Raw genomic sequence first — 22,940 nt, 5'->3', positions numbered from 1 at the left:
AAATTTTTTTTTTTTTTTTTTTTGCATTTTTCCAAGTTTCAAGATTCCCTGCGTCAAAGAAAAAAAATCTTCGGAGGGAATCATTATTTTGTCCGATCGCCATATTTTTCCTCTGTTACATATAACAAGCGGGAAAGTAAAAATACAAAATTTTCCTAAAAATTAGAAAGAAAAAATTTATAAAATTTCTTAGGAAAAGTCTAAGAAAATTCGAAAATTTTTGAAAGAATTAAATTAACATTCGCAAAATATATATAATCGAATCTCCAAAAACGGCTACCTCTAAACGACGGACATTTTTTCCGGGAACTTTTCTTATTATGTACAAAATAACTTTCGAACAAAGGCCACCTCTAACAGGGTCCACCTCTAAACAACGATCGTCTCTGTACAAGATCCACCTCCAAATAACTGCCGTCCTGAACAGTGTCCACCTCCAAACAACGGTCACTTCTAACAGAGTCTATCTCCGAATAAAGGCCAAGTCGGTGGACGTTATTTAGAGGTTTGACTGTATATTATATATATATATTTTCTTTTTAATTTCAAAAATTGCAAAACTAAAATATTTAGAAAAATCTAAAATTTTCACTACAAATTAGGGAATAAAATTTCCTTGAAAACTTATAAAAATCTAAGAAACTCTTAAGAATTAAATTAAAATTCTCAAAACAAATGTTTCCTAAAAATTTCTTTTAATAAAAATAAATAAAAAATAAAATAAAATTTGAGAAAATATTTACAAAAATCAAAAACTTTTTTTGAAATTAGAGAATAAAATTTCTAAAAATACTTTTAAAAAATAGAAGGTTCGGTGAATTTAAATTGAGCTTCGCAAAATAAAGTGACCCAAAAGTCAGTTTATCGATATTTTATTTACTTATTCGACGGACTTATTTACACTTTGGTTAACTGACTTTTGGGAGAGTATAAGTATTTTAACCCAAAAAATTCTGAAAAAAAAAGTAAAAATTAAAAATCCTGAAGAATCGAAAATTTCTCCATAAAGTATAGAAATAAAATTATATATATTAAAATTATATGTATATTCAGAGTGGTCCAAAAGTCAGTTGACCAAGTTAGCTAACTTATATATATTTAGGTTAACTGACTTTTCGGCCCATTTATGGGTACACATACGAATAAAATTTGTTAATTAAAAAATTATTCCAAAATTTATACATTTTTGTACTCAGAGGACCTTGAAACGTCGAGAAATGCAATAAAAATTCGGGGATTAATATATGTATATGTGGGGGGCACAATTTTGGCCTAATTTGAAGCTTAATAACTTTCGTGCGTTTTGTCGAAAACTTCTGAAATTTTGCAGGGAGGTTATTGTATTATGGGCATTGATGATATTAAATTTTAATGGTTAAAGGTCAACTGGGTGGAGAGATTGAGGAGGTCGCTTGTCGTATCTCAAGTGGAATTGGACTTAATGCAGATTTTACTCATTTACAAATTTTATAAACAACCACTACTACTGTTAATTTCTAATGCTGTTTTTTAACTTTCTCTTCCTCTTTCATTTTTTCCCCTTTCTTTCTTTCTTTTTTCGTTTTGGTGTGTCGATGTTAGTGGGTTCNAGATTTAATTTATTTCTTTAAACTTAGTTAATTTTTTTATGATATTTTAGACATTTTTTGAAGATTTAATATGATTTTTGATGTGAGAAATATTTAAAAACTTTTTAAATTAATCATTATTTTTTTAATACTTTGCTAAATTTAAGAATTTCTAAATATATATAGTTTTTTATTATTTTATTTTTTTAATATAAAGTTTATTCGAAAATAAATATTTAAAAAAAAGGGAAAAAAATTTAGTTCGATACTTTGTCTGCGTCATTGATAACGTGACGTCACTTCAGACGTCATTGGTAGCTACCAGAGGGAGTTATAGAACGGAAGATGATTCTTAGTAGAGATTTGACGTCTGAATATTTTTAAAATATCCTATTTTTCTCTTCTAATATTAATTATCTTTAAATTATGTAAAACCTTTCTATTGTTAACTTCGTTGAAATACTTAGTAATTGTACATCTAAAACAGAACGCGAAAAAATGTAATAAATTGTTATCGTTGTCTATTATCGCGTTTTCTCGTATTAAATATAAAAAAATAAATAAATGTTTTAAATTTATTTTTATTGATACTTATTCCTGTATATTTTTTAAAAATTACGATTAAAATACAGCTTTTCAGAAATGAATTATTTTTTCCTTTATATAGTTGACACCAGATGGCGCCAGCAAAAGTTTAAATTTTCTTTCACCTTCAAAAGTTTTATAATTGTATTTTATTCATTTATATATATATATTTACAATTTGATTTTACAATTGAATTAAATTATTAAGCTTTGGTTTGATTTTATTAATTGCTGCTGATATTTTGTAGTTTTTGCTGATATATTCTAGACTTTATTCAAGTGCAGAAGCAGTGACTGTACTATTAAGCTCCACAATATAAGGAATTAAAATAATAATTAAATCGTAAACAATATAAAAAATAAGCAATAAAAATTAATTATTTAATTATAAAAGTGGGATATGTTTAAAATACAGTAGTATCAAGCAGCTGAAAAGTTTATTTATTTATTTACTTTTGTTTTTGTTGCTGAACATATATATTTAGATTCTACTGAAGTTATCACATTATTTGTATCTGCTGTACATTTTACAATTGTTTTATAAAAATGTTGCTGTATGAAACTAACAAGTTTAATCTGCTCTATACAGCCATTGCCATCTGCACAATTCTGTATGATATAAATCAGAATTATCACTACTGTATAGATTTTCCTGCTGACTGTATACTAGTTTACTTTATTTTACAGTTTTTATACTTTCTAACATTACAATTCCATTTTTTCTTGTTTGTAAAAATTAAATGCTTTAACTATAATTTCTTTACAGGTTTTTATTCATTTATTTATTATTATTATTTATTTATTTATAATTCTTGCTGCATATATTTTTCTACTTCTATATTTTACTGATTTCTTGCATGTATTTAAATTTCACTATTCTTCCTGTTTTAATAACTGGAAGGGTTTTGTTGTTTCTTCCTGCTACAGCTGCTGTATATCTGGATTTATAAAATGTATATGCTTAGATATTGTTAGTCTATACATCCTGATTTTGCTACTTATATACTCTTCAGTTCTGTTTAATATGTTTATTGCTTAAGCTACTGTTATACAGTTCATGTATGTATGTTTCTGCTGATTTTATACTTTACTAGCTGCAAGATCCCGCTTCGCTGGGTTTTTATTTGTATGTAATAGTATAGTTTTTTATATATATATATATATAGATTATGTAAATTTGACTTTTATCATCTCTGCTGCTTGCTAATATATAAAATATATACTGTATAGGCCTACATGCTATCCTAATATAATGTGTTCTAATTGAAATGTTATTCAAGTTTTAAAAAATTGCTTTCTTCTTCAGCTTATTTTATGTAGTTTATGAGTGCTTTTTTATATAATTAATGATTTAATTTGCCATTTTTTATGTATAATATACATTTTTTAGGCTCTTAAAAGACAAAATTACTACATTTTTTCATTTATATGTATGATCTTTGACATCTTTTAGAGAATTTATCTATGGCTACTAATTCATTGAAGCTATATTTAAAATATTCAGAATATACTGAAATTTTGGGGTAAGAAAAGAGGAAATTTATAGAGATTTTAGGAAAAAATTAAAGACTTTAAAATACAGTAGTAAGTACAGGTAAGCATAATTTAAAATTTTTATCATTTCAAAATGGCGGCTGTTCAGTTCATATAAATCATCAAAAAAAAATTCAATAATTTTTTAATGAATTTGAACAGAATTTTTACTGTGAATACATTTTATCAAATTACATAACATGGCATACAAAAATGTTTAATTTCACCAAATTAAACAAAAAACGCCATTCATTACATAAACACTTTATGCCTCTATAAACTACTTTATGACTCAAAAAAACTCATACAAATTAATTGCAAGTCATTTATTAAGTTATACATTAATTCTGTTGCCGTTGACATTTCATTACATGCGAAACAAGGGCAAAAAAATTCTATATTTTTTGACCTTTAGTCGAATATTCAGTTTGAATGACACGTTATAAAAGAATGTAATTATAGTAATGATTGCGTGGTGCGTTGACATCGTCTATACACTATTTACTCATCATTTATTCAGTAACTTTACAGAATATTAACAGCATCAGTGTAAAGGAGTCCAGACGTGTCGACTAGTCTATTTAATTAATTTATTAGCAGATAAAGAGACGTTTCGTTTCGTTGTTACACAATTTATTGAACGTAATTAAAAATGTATCGACCCTCAGTAAATGAATACAAAAATATAACAGTGAATAATTTATCTAAAATATTTTCCTTCTAGATTGCCTGGTGTTTAAGCGGATGGCATGTTAAACGTTTTGCATGTTCCACGTGTTGAATATATTTTAAAAATTACATTATTCCCCCTCTCCTCTTAAAATTAATGCAGACATTTATAAAGTATTTTTTCTTNTTATAAAAGTGGGATATGTTTAAAATACAGTAGTATCAAGCAGCTGAAAAGTTTATTTATTTATTTACTTTTGTTTTTGTTGCTGAACATATATATTTAGATTCTACTGAAGTTATCACATTATTTGTATCTGCTGTACATTTTACAATTGTTTTATAAAAATGTTGCTGTATGAAACTAACAAGTTTAATCTGCTCTATACAGCCATTGCCATCTGCACAATTCTGTATGATATAAATCAGAATTATCACTACTGTATAGATTTTCCTGCTGACTGTATACTAGTTTACTTTATTTTACAGTTTTTATACTTTCTAACATTACAATTCCATTTTTTCTTGTTTGTAAAAATTAAATGCTTTAACTATAATTTCTTTACAGGTTTTTATTCATTTATTTATTATTATTATTTATTTATTTATAATTCTTGCTGCATATATTTTTCTACTTCTATATTTTACTGATTTCTTGCATGTATTTAAATTTCACTATTCTTCCTGTTTTAATAACTGGAAGGGTTTTGTTGTTTCTTCCTGCTACAGCTGCTGTATATCTGGATTTATAAAATGTATATGCTTAGATATTGTTAGTCTATACATCCTGATTTTGCTACTTATATACTCTTCAGTTCTGTTTAATATGTTTATTGCTTAAGCTACTGTTATACAGTTCATGTATGTATGTTTCTGCTGATTTTATACTTTACTAGCTGCAAGATCCCGCTTCGCTGGGTTTTTATTTGTATGTAATAGTATAGTTTTTTATATATATATATTATTTATTTAGAAGTGTGTCCTAATAGACATAGTTTACATTTAAGAGCGATTTTTATAGAGGAAATGAAAAATGTAGCAAAGAATTTTTCCGTCTGGCTTCATAATAAGATAAATATCCGTCTTCCGTTATTAACAACAGAAATTGAATTAGAATGGTCGAAAAAGGAGAATAAACTATCCTCATTTTGCCACATGCCGAGAACGGAAATGCATCATGCTGCGAACTCGTGCTCTGCGGTGACGTCACTGCCGAAATGGGTCACGTGCCCCAACGTACAGGACCATCGTTTCCTGTACATAGCGATATATGTATGTATATATTTTTTTTCTTCGTTACGCTATAAATATAAGTACTCACTCAAGCCTTTCTTACCGGAAAGTTATCTACGAGCTTCGCCTACTCCAAAAATTGCTGACTTGTTTTCTTATTTTTCTTTATTTATTTATTTTCTGCATGAGAGAAAAAATATTTTTTTCGCATCCCTAATTTTAAATCCTACAATTGTCTAACTTCATCCACTTCCTTGCTACGGTGTTGATTTTGTATTTTAAGATTCACACACATCTTCAAGCATCTCTAAGCTTTAATCCGTGCATTAGTTTTATCTTCTATAGAGTTTATAACCAGGAAATTTCTTCTATGTGATCTATTCTCGGGAGCATTTAATAAATAGGAAGCTCCGCTTCCTATGTAAATGCTCCTGACCAATATATATCAATAGGAAACAACTGTTTTCTATAGCTGCAGAGCGTTTACTTCTAGGAAGCAAGAGCTTGGTTGTATAAAATATCTGCTTGCTAGCAATTTTAAAGGTGCCCGTTACTGATTTGACACTGATTTTGTAAAAAAAAATACCCACTTTCAATCTTATAATTACGATTTACAAAATTCTTAAAATGTTTTTACAATTAGCACACCAACTTCATGCGGATTAATCTGATATTTTGCGAATTTACTAAAGCTATCCGGTTACTTTGTGTGATTCTTTAATCACCCTTCGATACTTTAACACAGTTAAAAGTTAAAAATATAAATTAATTACGTGCGAAATTAATTTACGCCCAATTAAATGGCTTACACGAAAATTTACAGTTCCATTAGAGCATGCTCACATTAAAAACTTCGCATACTTTAGGTTTCCTGTATACAAAATTTTATGTAATTTTACTAAATTGAAAACATTATACACATCCTGAAGTATTTCGACACGTGTTTGAATATGTTACAATAGCACTTCATTAGTAGCAATCAGTTAAAAAGCAAAGATCAAGGATCAAAACAGTGGAAGGACTTGAGTAATGTCGGCAAAATTTGATGCTTTACACGACATAATCAGCTTTAATTAATATAATTAAGATTATAATAACATTTATTCTAATTTTTGGACAGTTAAACTTACTGGAATTTAACTTATTTTCTGATATTTACAAACACAAAGCTGTCGAAATTTCATCTTTCCTCGAACAGATTGGGTAAATTAGAACGAATATAATTTTAAAAAGTCGATAGTTTTCTTAAAATTATTAGCTAAAAACAAGATTTTCGTAATTAACGACAGTTTGTCTGACGTTATTGAAAATTAACAGCGATTTTATCGGTCGGTAAATTGCGTAACAATAAAAAAATTTATGTCGTTCAATTTCTAACCGATTTATAATTTCAAAATTTTGAATTAAATGGTGAAAGTCGTGCATTTTTTTCTCTATATTTTTTAAAAATTATTTTTGCTTTTTTGAGTTTTTTTTCTAGAACATAAAATACGATTAACGAACACATTTCTATCAAAAATTTAAAAAGAAATTCCGATTTTTGTCGTATGTTTTGTTGCATTAAAATTACCAATCCGGATAGCGGTCACATTTAATTCTTTAACCGGAAAGGGGATGGTCGGATGCACGCTGTCACGTGGTACCAGGTGTGCATTCGTTCATCTAATATCACGCTCCAGGGAACAATTGAGTGCGAGGCCCTTTCCTATCCGAACCCTCCCCTTTCTTCCGCCTCCCCCTGACCGGAAGTGAGGCGGACACAACCTCCTTCCTGTTTCCCGACGTCTGGTCTCTTCACTTCTTCCACTGCTTCTGACGTGAACGCAGCACGTGCAGCTCGATCGCCCTCGAAACATGAAACAGAGGTTAGTAAAGTTCTCTTCTGTTACTATTTAACATTAGAAACGATTCAAATGCTTAAGAAATATCGTTTAAAACCTTACGTAGGGATTATTTTTAGTGTAAATGCTAAATGTCGAAGGTGCTAGAACAGAATTTCTTTTCTTCCCCCTCTTTTAAAATTGCATGTAATATGTTTGCGTAACACGTCGTGCGACGTCATCGTCTTAGATGACGCAAGAGGAAATGACGCTGTTTAAAATGTTAACAGTAGAAATTAACAAAGTTGTAAACGTGTTTTTAAAAAATTATTCTTCGCTGTATCGATCGATTCTCTTCCTGCACAGGCGCCATTTTTATTGAGGTAATATTTTCATTTCCATTTTCTCTATTTTGTTTCTATTTCCCCCCTCCTCTCGTCCTTTCCTCATTATCGTCTCTACTTTACTACTTAAGAGCCGAATATTTAAAGAATTCTCGGTATTCGCTTTGTATAAAAGCGGGCATTTTCATTTGCACGAGACAGGAAACCAACTTTGACCCATCTTGATGAGCTCAAAGTTCAAGCGATGTGACCTTGTTACATCAGTTTTTCCTAATAAATAAATAAAATTCGGAACATGTATATTACAAAATTAGTTATATTATCTCGTATACGGGAGATTTCCTCAAAATCGTTTGGCGCCAAGCGTTACGCGACGCATCGCGAAGTTAAGTTTGCGTTGCTTCGTACCGAAGTGCACGTGGCCGAAAATTTTGGAAATTTTTTCGATTCTTAAAATTGATGAGTTATTTTGTCGATTCGTACAAATTCTACGAAGTAATTTTAATATTTAGATGACGTTTTTAACTTTAAAATGCCGCCGAAACGTCACTGCTTCCGGCACGTGATAGCTGTTGATTTCTCGCGAAACATTCCCAATTTAGTAGTTTGCTAAAGGTCATAAAAACTTGAAACACTTTAAAATGTAAATTTTATTTATAGTTGTAACTAACTTTAGTTATGTATAATCTGCTCAAAATCTCAGGAAGCTATTCTAAGTTCATTTATAAGCTGATATCTCACAGTCACATGAAATATTATCAGCATTAGTGTCGTGTGGCATCACCAGAATTTCTATTTGTGACGTAATTTGAATAGTAAGGAGTTTAAAGTTCACTTATACTTCTAGGTATTGCCTCATAGTTCATTGATATCTATAAATTAGTATGGGAACTTTGTAAATAATTACCATGCATACAGAGGCTCATACATGTTGGAAGGATAGTGATACTATTATGAATGTCATGTTTCTTGCCTGTTGAAAGGCGCCTTTCAGAAAGGACATCCTCCAGGAGGAAAAAATAGGAAAACACAGTAATTTATCACACGATTATTAATGCTTTGAGACAACGTTGACTTTTGCTTAATGGAACCAAAATTTTTGGCCAAATTTGATAATTTAAGGGAGGTAAACTCTATATTTTTTTAGCCTGAATCCAAGTAATAATTGAGGTATCTGCTGAAAATGCCCGTAAGAAATAAGTGTCTAAGGCTAAAAATTACCTTAATTTTAGCCTGAAAATTTGATTCAAACTCATTTCTAGCTCAATATTAAGCAGTAGCTGGCATACTTCACATAAAAGCAATGCTTTTTAAGGCTAAAATCGAAGGCGTTAACTCAAATTTCTAGGCTGAACAGTAGCAATTTTAGAGATTTATTAAATAAACAAACTAAATAAAATCAAATAAATAAAATAAGATAGTCTATTTTAAAAAAAAGGTCAAAATACACTTTTAAAACCGATCAGCAAGCGAATTTGGACGACCACGACGATTAAATGAGGTTTTATAAAGGCTAGAAATGAGGGTTCGCTTCAAAAATGTCTAGAAAAGAGGTTGGTCGGGACACTCGTTTAACCGTATAAATGAGGGGGGAATTTTAATCGAAAAATTTCCCTAATCGCCTGTCGAAATTTGGGATATTTTCCCGAAGGCCGATCACTCGCCAAAATGTCGAAATATAGTAAAATAGGTGCCTTGTGGACATTTGCCAAGTAAGAACTACCCTCCTACTTAACCTAAATGATATCTTTTTCCCACCCAAACACAGCAGGAAATGACGACTGTAAGAAACTGCAGATGGTACTTTTTGAGGTAACGTTTTCCATATACTTAACAGTTCTAGGAAAGTTGTATGACTCATTTATAACACCAACTTGCTCACCCACATGATAAGAACTTGTACAAATATTCCACAAACACCGGATGTAACAATAAATGAAAACGGTTTTACTCCATCCTGTTTTCGACATTACGAAGTACACATTCATTCTGCATATGTAATTTTATTCTGCGCTTATGGAATTTGTCTATCTTTACCTGCATTCTTGCACCTTTTCCACGTATAGCCCGCGCTTCTCTTCACGTGACTCGTTTCGTGTTACCGAGTCCTTGACCCCAATAGTTGTTGAAGATAACTATTACGGAAGTTAACTCAGCTTTCTTATATGTGTGTATATATATATATANAATCTATAATCGCCGATGACAATCTGGCAACATTTAAAAAACTATTTTTATGGCGCTATCTTACGGTACCGTTTATTATTAACTCGAGAAAATAACAGAAGGCGCCATTTGTTACGATATATTTTTTGTTTTGGTAAATTTTTTGGTTTTTCGAATTAAGGAAGATAACTATTACGGAAGTTAACTCAGCTTTCTTATATGTGTGTATATATATATATATATACGCACACACACTAAATTCGCCCATTTTTAAGCAATTACAAACGTTCTAAGCCGTTGCATTAGCGCTTTTCGGCCTGCTAATATGGCGATATTTATTACAGAAGTGACTTTTTCCCGCTTTTTTTTTACTTGTGCCTCTCCTCCTTTCTCAAAGCCTCGGGGTGTGTTAAGAGGCAGCAGATGGGGAATGCCTACGTACCGGAAGCAAAGGACAGCCTGTCCTACTTCCGCAGTTGTCCTTGAGAAGGGGAGTGGGAGTGGGCACGCGCCTGTCCCTGACGCCAAACAATGCTAGTTGAGGGCCCAGGTGTGACTCAGTTCCTTTCATAACCCTGAACGGAGGGATGGGACAAACAGGATCCCCGCACGTGTTCCTCAGTAGATGTTGTCTCAACCATCCGGACCGGGAGCAATAAAAAAAGAAAAGAGAAAAACTTATGTGTCTACACATTGTTGTTCGCTCCTACCCCGATTTATTGTGTTCACCACAATCGCCTTCACCGGGGATTCATTTTAAATATCGCTTTATCAACGTATTGTTGATATGGATGATTTCAATCCAAGCAAAGTCCAGAAAGGAAGGAAAGAATTTTTTCTTTTTTATTATTTAATTTGTAAAAATATAAAACGTGCAGACATACGTACGTTCAGATTCTCGAATGGCCTAAACTCAAACAAGAAAATTTAGCAACTAGTTTTTCTCGATCGATTTATATTCTTTCTTTATTAACTAAGATATAGATTAGTTTGCCCATCCTCGAGCCACCCCGGATTGTTAACAACGAGCAGGTGGTTTTGGTGGTAGGTCGCGCTCGCGCTCGAAAACGATTCACCGCCGGGATCACGTGACCAGGGCCAGGTGACGTCTGCCCGACCCGCGCCAGGCCAGGAGCATGCAGCAGCTGGTGTTCTTTTTAAACAAAAGTGCTAGCGCTCGTTGCAGCTCGTGACGCTCCCGACCGGCTCTAAAAAATAAAAAAAAAAAAAAAGAAAAAGAGGAGCCAAACCCCTCTTTTCGTGTCCCTCGTAAACTAGAAGCTTTAGTCGATCGGTTAAGCTGGCAAACTCAAGACGTTCCTTGTTTTAAATTGCAGCATGAACAGTCCGGTGATGCTTCAGACTACTACCACATACTTGAACGATCCTTGTCGCATTCCACCTCTACCCCTCCTTGCCACCGATTCGTGGGAACAATGTTGCTTGCCTAAGGAATTTTGGCTTAAGGGACATACCAAAATAGCTTCGGATTATACAGAAACCTTGCCTCAAGGTAAGTCAAGCTTATAGCGTGATGTTCGCTCTTACCACAGTTTATTTTTTCCTTTCTTTCTTTCTTCGTAACTAATCGGAACGTTGCTACTATTGTTTTATAGATCCGAGACAATGGACGCGTCAGGATGTGGCCCATTGGTTGCATCATGTAACAACACGTCACCATCTTCCAGAAGTGCAACTCGATCGCTTTTTGATGAACGGAAAAGCACTCTGTTTGATGACCATCGACATGTTTGTGCAACGTGTACCTTTAGGAGGCAAACTACTATATAAAGACTTCCAGTTACGTCTCAGCAACGTCTTGTACAGTTGATTAAATTTATGTAAAAAAGAACAGAAAATAACAAATTTCTATAAAACACTCGAATGACACTGATACGATATGACACATCACGTTTTTCTCGTATTAGTTTCTATTAGAGTATGAACTTCTTCGCTAGTCACTACAAAAACAATCTCAATATTTATTTTAAAAAGATTCAGTTATTGATTAAAAACAAAGGAAAAGATACAAATTTTTACATGTTTTGTAATTTTCTGAGTGAATTTTTTTTAAAGTTGTCCTTCAAGCGGTAGCAGCTATGTAAATATTTTTGTGAATAAAATCTTGGATATAATGAAAAATTTATTCCTTTATTTATTATTTGTTTTTGTATAAAGCACTTATGCATTTACGTAAAAATTGCGTAAAGTATAGTTGCCTTAGCAATTCGTGTACGTTAAACAGACGGAATTCTAACAATAAGATACGGCTCCATCCCGGAATTTACGCATAAAATAAACATGGAACACGCTGAATCATCCAGGTAAGTACATAAAAGTACAGTTGTGTACATAATACGAATATATCTAAACGGACCATCGCGTTACTGTTTTAACAGTTTAATGCCTACGTATCGCGCGGTCTGTTTACCAACGATAATAGGGAATTTTAAGTGTTTCGTAGCGGAAGTCGCGGGAAAAGGAGATAAAATTAACATTATTTAAAGTAACTTAACAAAAATAAAGTAGCTTAAAACATGAATTAAGTCAAAGCATCATTTTTATCAGCGATCGTTCGCGCGGAGCCGACGCGTGCTTACTGCATTATTATCTAATCAATTTTGTTGTTGCTAATATAATTTTTAAAATATTTTATTTACATTTTCGAGTGTTTATGTGTAATTTTTAACGACAATGAAAAAAGTAACACGCGACGCGTTTGTCATTAAAACTGGTTGTGTCGCACTCAACTCTGGTTATTGTCGGCAGATGGTGTTAACGTCTTCACAACTTCTGCGTTTTTTTTAAATATTAATTTTTAATATTGTCGATAGAGGGAGACAAATACTTTTATCAATATTTTGCATGTTCTTTAATCGTAAAAATTTTATAATTAAATTTAAAAATGACTAAACTTACATACGTGTTAAATTTATTATTTTTTAATTTAAAATCATTTTAAAGTAAATTTACATATGAATTCCGGCATGGATCCTATTAAAAAAACTCAAAAAAATAAAAAATAAACTATACTAATTATAGTCTCTACGAAAAGTCTCGAAAAGCAAGAATTTGAAAAAATTTACAAATGTTTCAATTTTAAAATTAAAGCAATTTAAATTACAGTAATTTATCAAAATTGTAGAGAGATGTCGCTCCATTATAAAAATTTTACATAATACTACGGCGACATCTCATGTCACTATTTTGAAAAATAAAACACATGAAATATTAATTCTTTTTAGATTCGAACCAGTTTTAATTGAATTTACAAAAGATTTGATTAATTTGAAGATACATAAATTAACATACGTCATAATTTTTACATCAGTTTCTTAACTGATGAAAAAATTATGACGCAAAATTATAGCTGATGTACAGTACAGTACCTGTACATATTTGCATACGTTTTTTTATTTTAAAAAGATTGAGGCGAAACATCCTGTTTTCGAATGTAGAAACACTTTAAAATCAGTTTTTTACACAATAAACATGAGTCGGGCAATTTGCTAATTTGGCACATTCAATTCATATCTAGTTTCGGGACCAAGTAAAAAGAAATTAATGTCGAAAATCGAAGAATAAGTTAAACAATCCAGCAAGAAATCGCCCGTAAAATTAAACAAAAGCTCTGGTAGAAAATCATTGGGCAGTAAAATTTGACTGAAATGTAAAAATGGCCGCTTCTACAAAAGAAATTGCAGAAATCTCCGTAAAAAACATCCCCTTAATCAATTTTGTCATTTTTTTCTCCACTTCTAATAATGAAAACTGTAAGAACTGTCATAAAAATTTCTCGAAAATGAAAGTAATGTCGAAGGAATTACTACAAAAATATTAATTAAAAACAATGGTTGACGGTAAAAGAATTTCATATTTTCATTTCTTATGCACGGTATGTGGAAATGTTTACAAAGATTGAAATGTGATGCGGAAGAAGTAGTTTGCTTGAGCTGCGAACCGAAGCGTAAAATACACTTGATCGCACAATCATCGCCCTTGATGGAAGAAAGCGATACAAATGTGGATTGCAAGAATTGCGGCCGTAACTTCCTCTCTTCGTCTGTTACGGACAAGAAGATCCTGAAAGTAATGGGCATCGATGAAGGAGTCAAAGTTCATTACAATTACACGTGTCATATATGCAAAGAAAAAAAATCTATAATCGCCGATGACAATCTGGCAACATTTAAAAAACTATTTTTATGGCGCTATCTTACGGTACCGTTTATTATTAACTCGAGAAAATAACAGAAGGCGCCATTTGTTACGATATATTTTTTGTTTTGGTAAATTTTTTGGTTTTTCGAATTAAGAATTATATAAAAAAAGTTGTTATTACGAAGTTCAAGATGTAAAAAATCTAGATAATATAGGTGTTTCCTTCAGCATACATGAGAAGGAAAACGCCATCTAGTGATCGAAAAGTTCTATTATCAGGACGACCACGTATACAACGAAACATGATAATGCAAAACAAGAAAAAAATTTAAATAAAAATTAAATAAATTCTATCTCCTTTTAACATTTTAAAAACTTCTCATTCTATAGCATTAATTTAAATTTTTTTGGTAATATATTTTCAATCTTTTTCTTTTATTATCTACCATTAGATGGCGCCAGAAAGTTGACTTCAAAACAAGAAATTCGCATCGTTTAAAATAATTACTGTAATTTTTAATCACCAGAGGGCTTCTGATTAATTAATTAATTAAACAAAATTTTATAAAATTTAAGTGCATAATTTTAATCAATCGAATAAATAAACGTGTTTATACTGTTAATAATTGATAATTTTTATGGTATATAACGTAAATAGGAAATATTTTATGCATTTTTATAATATTAAAAAAATTAATTAATTTACATCCTCCGTTCTTAGAATGATTACAGAGCAAATATATTTAAAATAATAAATTTTAATAGCACCAATTTCGAAATAATACATAATAAAATTACCTAATTTAAACATTTATTGTTAATTACAACTTTACTCACTAGAGGACTATTAATAAATTAAACCCTGAAATTAAGTGCGAAGTTATTAAATAAACTAACGCTAGATGGCAGCATTGACATAAAATATTGTTAAACGTCAAAAAAGTTTTTAAAATTTTGCACTTTTATAGCCAAAATTTTATTTGTGTTCGCATACCGAAACGAATAAAAAATGTTTATAGAAGCAGAAAATACACTTCCTGGATTCATATTTTTGTATTTAAATCTTGGCCAGTTGTCAAATTGCTGGTCAAATCAAATTTTAAACTGAAAATTTCATCCAGCGCATTATTATGCGACCAAGACGCAGTTCTTGATACAACTTCCCACAGGACAATGACGGTCACGTGTTCAAGTCCTTGTCCTAGTTTAGAATATTCACCCAAACATAACCTCCATGTTCTGTAGAAACCAAGAAAAAAAACAATAATAATGATGATAATGATGCTTTGTTGTGACGTTGAACACCCCGACAGTTCAAAATAAAGAAAGAATTTTCGTAATTTATGATTATATTTTTATTATATATAATTAAATTTTATAATTTATTTGAAAAAGAGTGTGTTACTTATCTCATTTTCCCATTAATTCTTCTTAAAAATGCGAAAATTTCGTAGAATTCTGAAGTTTCGTGTCCATATTCTAAAGTTTTCTTTAAATGTTTTAATAGATAAAAATGCCAAAAAATATAAATTGTTGTGTATAAAATTAGTATTTTAAAATATTTAATATATTTATTTTTAAGTTACATATTTCTTTATATTTTATACTTTACAATAAATAGAAATTCACTAAACAAAAGTTAAGAATTTCCCTAAATTTTTATTTGCTAGTTTTTTCGTAGATTTATTTATTTATTTGGAAATTTTATTAAAATAAATAGTATTTTAGGAATTTCTCTATTTAAAATTTTTCCTAATAGCAATGCAATAATTAGGGAAATGTGCAACAAGAAATTCTCTAAAATTCTTTTATTCAGTTAAATCCCCTTTCTGGTATAAATAATTATAAATTCCCTAAACCATACAGAAAAGTTCTTTAAATTTGAAAAAATTTTTTATAACAGAATAATGAAATTGCTGAGTTATTTAATAAATTAATTAATTATTTTCTGCCAAAATAATTAATTAATAATAAATTAATTAATTTAATAGCAATAATAATAATTATTATTGCTATTATTATTACTGAATATGACTATTACTATTACATTGCTGAATTATTATTATTATTATTATTAATTCAGCAATGATTAATAAATAATAAATTAATTATTTTGCAGTAAATAATTAATTTAAATATTAAATAATTAATTAATGTTAAAAATAGTTTGAACTTAAATCATTAATTTCCCGAGTAAAGTATTTCTTTATAGGGAATTTAAACATCATCTTTTCATGCAAAAATTCTCTTAACATAAAGTTTTACATTGTTCAAGGAATTTGTCGCGTGTTCATTTATCAATATTAAACAGTAAAAATCCCTAAATAATGCCTGCAGATTTAATTAATTATTCAGGTAAAATTCTAAAAAATTCTCCGCAAATCCCTAAATCAAAGTGTTAAAGCATTATACATTAAGAATACATTTTTCTTCATATAAAATAAGGAATAGAATTAAATTTTAAGTTTAAAATAATGTAAAAACTCTGGATTAAAGTATAAATTTATTACACGAAACTTAATTAAATTTAATTCAATGACTTTGCCGAGTGTGAAATTACTTGGCTGAATCACACTTTCAGTTGGATCAGAGATTACAATGAGTTAAAGCTTGATCAGTAAGCTAATTTTAGATACAAGAATTGATTTACGAATCCAATTCCATACGAAATTTTGGCTGTTGAAGCTGGTATGCTGTTCAGAAATTCGCTTAACCTTAAGTAGAATATACAGAATTAGAATAGTGTGTGGGGATGACATGCCAGTCACGTGTACATCTGGCAATGCCCAAATCCTATCGTCATCGATATATACGAAAGATAATTAATTTTATACATTAGAATTCCAGGAAGTCTGTAATCTAAATAAACTGTCTGAGACACTTTTTTATCTGTTTTATTTGATTATCCAGTCGTTAGCCTACTTAATTCTATCATTGAATAAAGTATAGAAAATAAACAGATCGTTCTATCTTCTTCGTAATCTTGTCGTCGCTTCTTTACTTTTGGCCTCGTTTATTTTAATTTATTTCCACATTTTAAAGCCAATTTTGGGTTTTCTACGCTTGAAAAACTCGAAATTTGAAGGGGTATAACGTTCAAAAATTCAAATTCTGTGACGTCACGAAACGTAGTCGCTACTCGTTTTTCTTTATTCGTAAATTTTAATTGCGTATAAAATTAAGTTTATTGCATTTTTTTTATTTTAAATAATTTTTATTATTGTATTTTTTCGTCAAAATTTAAAAATTTTTAAACGATTTAAATGAGCAGCGCGTGAAGTTTTAAATATTTAAATATTATGAAGTCATTTTTATGGCCCTCTACATTATTTTTAATTAGTAAAATGTGACGTCAGGTATATTATTTTTAAAGAAAAAATATGGCGTTATTTCTCAAATGTAAAAAATTCTCTATTTTGAAAACATTTGAAGCAAAAAAATAAAGTAAAATAAAAAAATAATAAATACTTTTAAATCTGTTTAACGTTGCTTTTTAAGATTATAATTTTTTTTAAATTGAAAATTTATAATTTGAAGTAATGATTTAATTATGATTAGAATAGTCAATTTAGATTAAGGTGTTTGCATCATCATGTTAACAACAATTAATTAATAAGGGAAACAATTAATTAATTGTTTAATAATTATTTTAAACTATCTTAACGCAATCGGATTACACATAACGAGAGTTAGATAAGTGCAATGGCTCTGAAGAGTTTTAAAAGGGACTTGATCAGCATTCCTAAAGATCCAACACCTTACTGTTCGGCAAAACCTATCGACGACGACATGTTTAAGTGGCGGGGGAAACATAATGAGCCCCGCCCGATAACCTTTAAGAAGGAGGTGTCTTCTATCTCAAGATACTCTTCTCCGACGAATACCCGTTTGAACCTTCAGAAGTAAAATTCAAAACTAAAATTTTATCATCCAAACATCAATAAAAATGTTAACATTTGTTTGGCTATTTTAATAGATAACTGGTCTCCATCGCTGACCACTTCAAAATTGTTACTTTCGATATGTTCGCTTCTCTGCGATCCGATATATGTTGACATCGCCGAATTACACGAGAGGGATAAGGAAAGATACAACAAAGAAACGATACACAATACAACATTGAAAATTATTTTCCGAATAGTTTCGTTCGATTTTTTCTCTTACAAGAAAACTCCTAAATTCAAAAAATTCGTCATAAATCTACCAAATCTCTATAAAAAAAAACATTTGACTTTGAAAGATAATTATTATAACTTGAATGAACGAGTTAAAATTTGTTGCATAAACAAATAAATAACAATTATGCATTAATTGTGTTGATTCATCATCTTCCTTTATTAAGTTTTATAACTTTGCACCGGGCTAACCGATAGAGAAATAGAATAGTTTAATTAACAGTCTTGAATGTAAGGTCCGAACGCTGAATTAATTAGAAAATTTTTTAAAATTTTCTTCAATCAATGAAGCTTGATTTAATCTTTCCTAGTCAAAAAGTAATCCTGAAATCAGTATGAATGTCCGATAACTATCCTATTCAAATTCATCATTATAATATTCTTTTATCTGGTTAGATTATTTAATAATATATAATATTATTTATTATTTTTATGCCGTGTTTAAAATACAATGATTAATTTTATAAATATTCATTTATTAGTGCGACGATAATAAAATAATTTTAAAAAATCAGATAAACGAGTGTTTATCAATCCCACCGCTAGGATTCAAACCGATCAGAACCGGTTAATGACGTCACGGGTTATCGTCTGCTTGCCTCCCGAGTGGATCTCGTTATCGTCTGAATCGGAAGACGAGACATCTTGATGCAATGGCCGCTTTTTAAAATATTGACGTCAAATTGCGTAATGTCGATAAGGATCATAAATTTTGTTGCTTGTTATTGATACTTTTATTCTTAAAAACATTAATACGATTATTTTAACGATATTAATAGTATTATTTCTTTAGAGGTGCCAAATTGAGTCGCAGTGACCTCTGCCATGTCCGATTCGAACTGGTTCATGATGTCCTTGTCCTCCTTTTTCATCTGTTAGCGAACTCATTTTCTAAATTAAAAAAATTAATAAAATAATAACAAAAAAATTAAAAAGATAATGCGTCGACCTTTGACCTTTTCCTTGCGCAACAAGACAGACAATTTTTGTCAGCAACATAGATAAACTTATAAAAATTCTGCTGACAAAGTTTTCTTTTTTCTTTTATCTAATTAATTTACTAATCAATTTGACGATTTAAATCATATTAGTTTATTGACGCCGAAGTCATATGACAATCCATTTTCGATATCTTAATTTTAATTATCTCAACGAAAGTAGTGACGTAGCACCTGTTAGATATTTCTGTCCGATTGGATAACAGCTTATCACGTGATGCGTCGGAAAATTTTCTTCAAAAAATTCCTTTTAGAAAGCGTCGCGATGCGGCAATTTTTTTCATGATAACGACGAATTATTTAAAATAAGTTAAAAATTATAAATTTAACATTTCATTAATGATAATTAAAATTTCAATGTAATTTACATGACTCGAAATTCACATTAGAGAACATTTTATTTTAAATATTTAATATTTTGTAAGTGACGTCGCTCAAAAAAACTCAAATTTCAAATTTTTAACAGATCATAATAAATCAACAAATTTTAAAAAATAATAATAAATTTTATTAATTTTATATAAATAAATAAGAATTAAATTAAATTAATTTTACTATTCTAACAATTAATAAAATTAATTAAAACTTAAAGGATTTGAATAGTAGGAAATGACGTCATTCCACAAATTTCGAATTTAAAGAAAAAGGATGATTTTAGTCACCTGACTGGTTTAAAAAAACTCAAGCACGTGATTATAAGTATATTCCATTACGTAGAAACTAAATCTTGAGTTAAGTTCAAATTTCGTCACCATTAAAACGCGTTGAACACGTGAAAGGACCTTTAACTTCCCCAAAAATTACTATCTTAACGTACGATTCACGTGATTAGTCTTTGCAAACTTGGAATCACGCCACGAAAATCGATAGTGGGCGTATATTCCTATGACACAATTCTGTATTATTGAATTTGTCTTCAGTAAACTTTGCAGCGCGTATAATTCCAATAAATTAGTGGATAAAAGGGAGAAAAAAATTTAAAGAAAGTTTTGCACGTGCAGTATGTAACTCCTATCGCATCAACCTAGAAAAACGGTATCTTATCAGACACTGTCTTTGACAACCAACCTCCTAGCATCAATCGTTACTTTATCATAGGCCACACTCCATCGGTTTCTAACCCCTTATGTTTGTATACATTTAGCCTACATACATAGGTTATAATTCCTTATCTCCAAAGCTTTGCTTCAGTAAAATTATTATTATTTTTTTAAAATTCTTTTTAAAGTTTACTATATTAGAAAAAAAGGCAAAACAAACAAATCGTTCGTGGTATGAGATTCAAAACAGGAGCTGGGGATTTTTCCCTGGCCCGGAGAAAATTTAAGTATAAACCCCTACACATTAATATTATTTTTACTACTAAGAAAAATTAAAATATTTTGGGATGCCTTTAATTAATAAATAAAAACATTCTATATATTTCGGTTGTTCAAAAAAAATTTGGCAAAAGAGGCTCGCTACTCCCAGGCCCCCTACATGCTCTCGGCAACCCTGCTTGAAAATCTGATTGGTTGAATTTATCTTAAAAATTACTAAAATGTTTACGTAATGTTTATTATTGACGATCCTGAGGAACTGTGTGAGGAATAGGATAGCTAGAAATCCTATTCAGGAACTGGAAATCCTTTACTAGTGCTAGAATAACTAGAAATTTCGGAGGAATAATTGTGCTTTTTTGATTCAGAGAAGGCATTTAAAATCCTAAATTGGTAAATCCTGGATGATAACTAATAGATCCTCAGATGAGCCTCTCGAGGATACATTATTTAAAGATCTACGGTGATGTTTTGGGTGTTTAGAAGTTCATAATAGTATTATTAAATCTAAAATTTCTAGAGAGGATTCTGATGCGTTAAATATAATTAGAAATAAACAATTTGAGGATTAAAATTTAAAAAATTTTTAATAGCAGGATTGCAGTGTAAATTTAATTGAGGATCCAAAAAGCTTAACTTCATTAGTCTGTTAAGGATCTAATTGAGGATCAAGTGAGGATAAAGCTATAGAAATTCATGGCTAAGTGAATAGAATTATAAACTTTTTATTGGTATTTACCAATAAAAAGCTTCGATGAGAAAATTCATTTTTAGCAGTTTAAATTGAGGATTTCTAAATTATTTATTGATTTAAATCAAAATTTCCAAGTATCGTAAATCATAGTAAATTATTGATAATCATATGCAATATTAAATTAAGAGAAAGGATAACTGACATTGTTTATATTACATAACATCTGTATATTCTAAACGTATCCAAATTTCCAATTTAGTTATTCAGATTTCGACATCCATTAATTAAGTGGGATTTAGGAATGAATCTTATCTTCATCTACACAGTTTGCTAAATTTTTCACGTGATATATGTCTAGCCCGGTTGCACAACTAACCGTAAAAATACAAATAAAAAAAAAGTTATAATAATAATTAAATATCTTAAACAGCTTTTTCTCTTTTCGATTGTGATAAAAAGTATCAAATAGTAAAGCACGACCTTGGTGCGAGTGATAAAGGCGCCTAAATCCAGCCAATGGCACGCGATAGCGATAAAGAGGCGCGACGCGACACACGCCACCAATGGCGCTTCGGCTTCGGCGACGATTTGGCCGCGGTCCAAGTCACGTGACCGTCTGGAATGAACGTATATAACATCATCCCCCGAACAGGTTATTCATAACCAGATTTCTCTCGTTACTACTCTTACGTTTGGTTTTGTGCTCTGAAACGTCTTCTCATTGAAGAATCTTCAAGATGGCTTTTATGATGCCAGTGGTCAAGAATGAATACGATATCTACGGAAGTAGGAGAAGCTCGACTTGCAGCAATCAGACAAGATCGAGATGCCCTACAAGATCCAGTTCAGTGACTGCTAGCCTTTCGTGTTCGCCAGGCAGCGATCTGGACTATCGTCTAGCATCCGTATCGATGGGTTGCTCTCGACATTCTAGAAATGGTTCCGGATGCCAATCGGAGATTCCATCACCGAAATCGGCTTCTAGCGTATCCCTTCAGAAATTCCACAGTCGCCTGTTGGACAAACTGAAGAAGAAATTGAAAATCAAAGACGACGATAGCTCCGATGATGAAGGACAGAAAATGGCTTCCAGGTAGTGAATGAACTTTTTATGCTTATACTATGTACATAGTCACATTGTATATATGTGTAACTAGTATATTCGGGCCTGGAGCCGGAATCTCGCGTGAAGAAGCCGTGATGACGAGTCGTTTCTCGCTAACATCTAGAGAAATGCCATCCAGTAAAGACTGTGAAAGACATTTTAAAAGACTCTCTTCAGTGCTATAACATTTTTTTGTACATATTTTTAAAAAAATTCGCTTGACGACTTTGCTAAGAAAGTAAGCAAGAGAGCCATGTCGCGGTTTGTACAGAAAGTATTATAATATGGAGCTTGTGTTAATTTATATCATTCCAATTGTTGTGAAAGTAAAAAAAAAGTTATTCCTATTGAGGAAAAATAATAAAATAAAAAGAAAATTTTATCCTTATTTTCTGTGTTTTGAATCGTTTTATTTTTCTCGCTATTAAAACGGATCGACAGTCGCGAAAATTGAACGAGAAAATCGCTTTAAAAAAAACGACGCGATAAAAATCGAATTTACATACTCGGTAGACATTACAAGACTGCCACGTGTTTAAAAAGCGAAGTACATATTGGAAGAGTGCCAAG

The 22,940-nt window shown here is 30.5% G+C and overlaps 3 protein-coding genes across 7 annotated transcripts in view; 2 read left to right on the top strand and 1 right to left on the bottom strand.

Moving 5' to 3' along the window:
• LOC111640982 (serine/threonine-protein kinase SIK3-like) overlaps positions 1-6,944 on the bottom strand; it is a 143,355-nt gene extending 136,411 nt beyond the window's left edge. The window contains exon 1 of the mRNA XM_023387080.1: positions 6,719-6,944. The gene's annotated coding sequence lies outside the window, so the exon portion shown is untranslated. The remainder of the gene's footprint in view (positions 1-6,718) is intronic.
• The window catches only part of LOC111640984 (ets DNA-binding protein pokkuri-like), a 16,209-nt gene extending 4,450 nt beyond the window's left edge, over positions 1-11,759 (top strand). Inside the window, exons 1-3 of one of the 5 annotated variants that reach the window (XM_023387084.1) lie at positions 3,569-3,747; positions 11,256-11,431; positions 11,535-11,759. In XM_023387084.1, coding sequence (XP_023242852.1) covers positions 11,257-11,431; positions 11,535-11,749 — 390 coding nt within the window. In that variant the 5' untranslated portion in view covers positions 3,569-3,747; position 11,256 and the 3' untranslated portion in view covers positions 11,750-11,759. Of the gene's footprint in view, positions 1-3,568; positions 3,748-5,396; positions 5,628-7,251; positions 7,454-7,500; positions 7,792-11,255; positions 11,432-11,534 lie in introns of those variants that run through there. The other 4 variants (XM_023387086.1, XM_023387082.1, XM_023387083.1 and 1 more) reach the window with 4 other exon arrangements.
• A 10,154-nt stretch (positions 11,760-21,913) lies between these two features.
• LOC111640993 lies at positions 21,914-22,708 on the top strand. Its single transcript, XM_023387094.1, has one exon. It carries the CDS (start codon positions 22,003-22,005, stop codon positions 22,360-22,362), a length of 360 nt encoding a protein of 119 aa, XP_023242862.1. The 5' UTR covers positions 21,914-22,002; the 3' UTR covers positions 22,363-22,708.
• Positions 22,709-22,940: the final 232 nt, after the last annotated feature.

Source organism: Centruroides sculpturatus, unplaced genomic scaffold (genome assembly GCF_000671375.1).
Source record: "Centruroides sculpturatus isolate CEXI.00-Female unplaced genomic scaffold, Cexi_2.0 scaffold187, whole genome shotgun sequence".
Taxonomy (NCBI): domain Eukaryota; kingdom Metazoa; phylum Arthropoda; class Arachnida; order Scorpiones; family Buthidae; genus Centruroides; species Centruroides sculpturatus.
Note: the sequence above shows the minus strand (reverse complement) of the source record. Positions and strands in the feature narration are given on the sequence as shown.

What these genes read in the sequence shown, in the direction of transcription:
- LOC111640993 (XM_023387094.1), top strand. Translation starts at nt 22,003, where the DNA reads ATGGCTTTTATGATGCCAGTGGTCAAGAATGAATACGATATCTACGGA.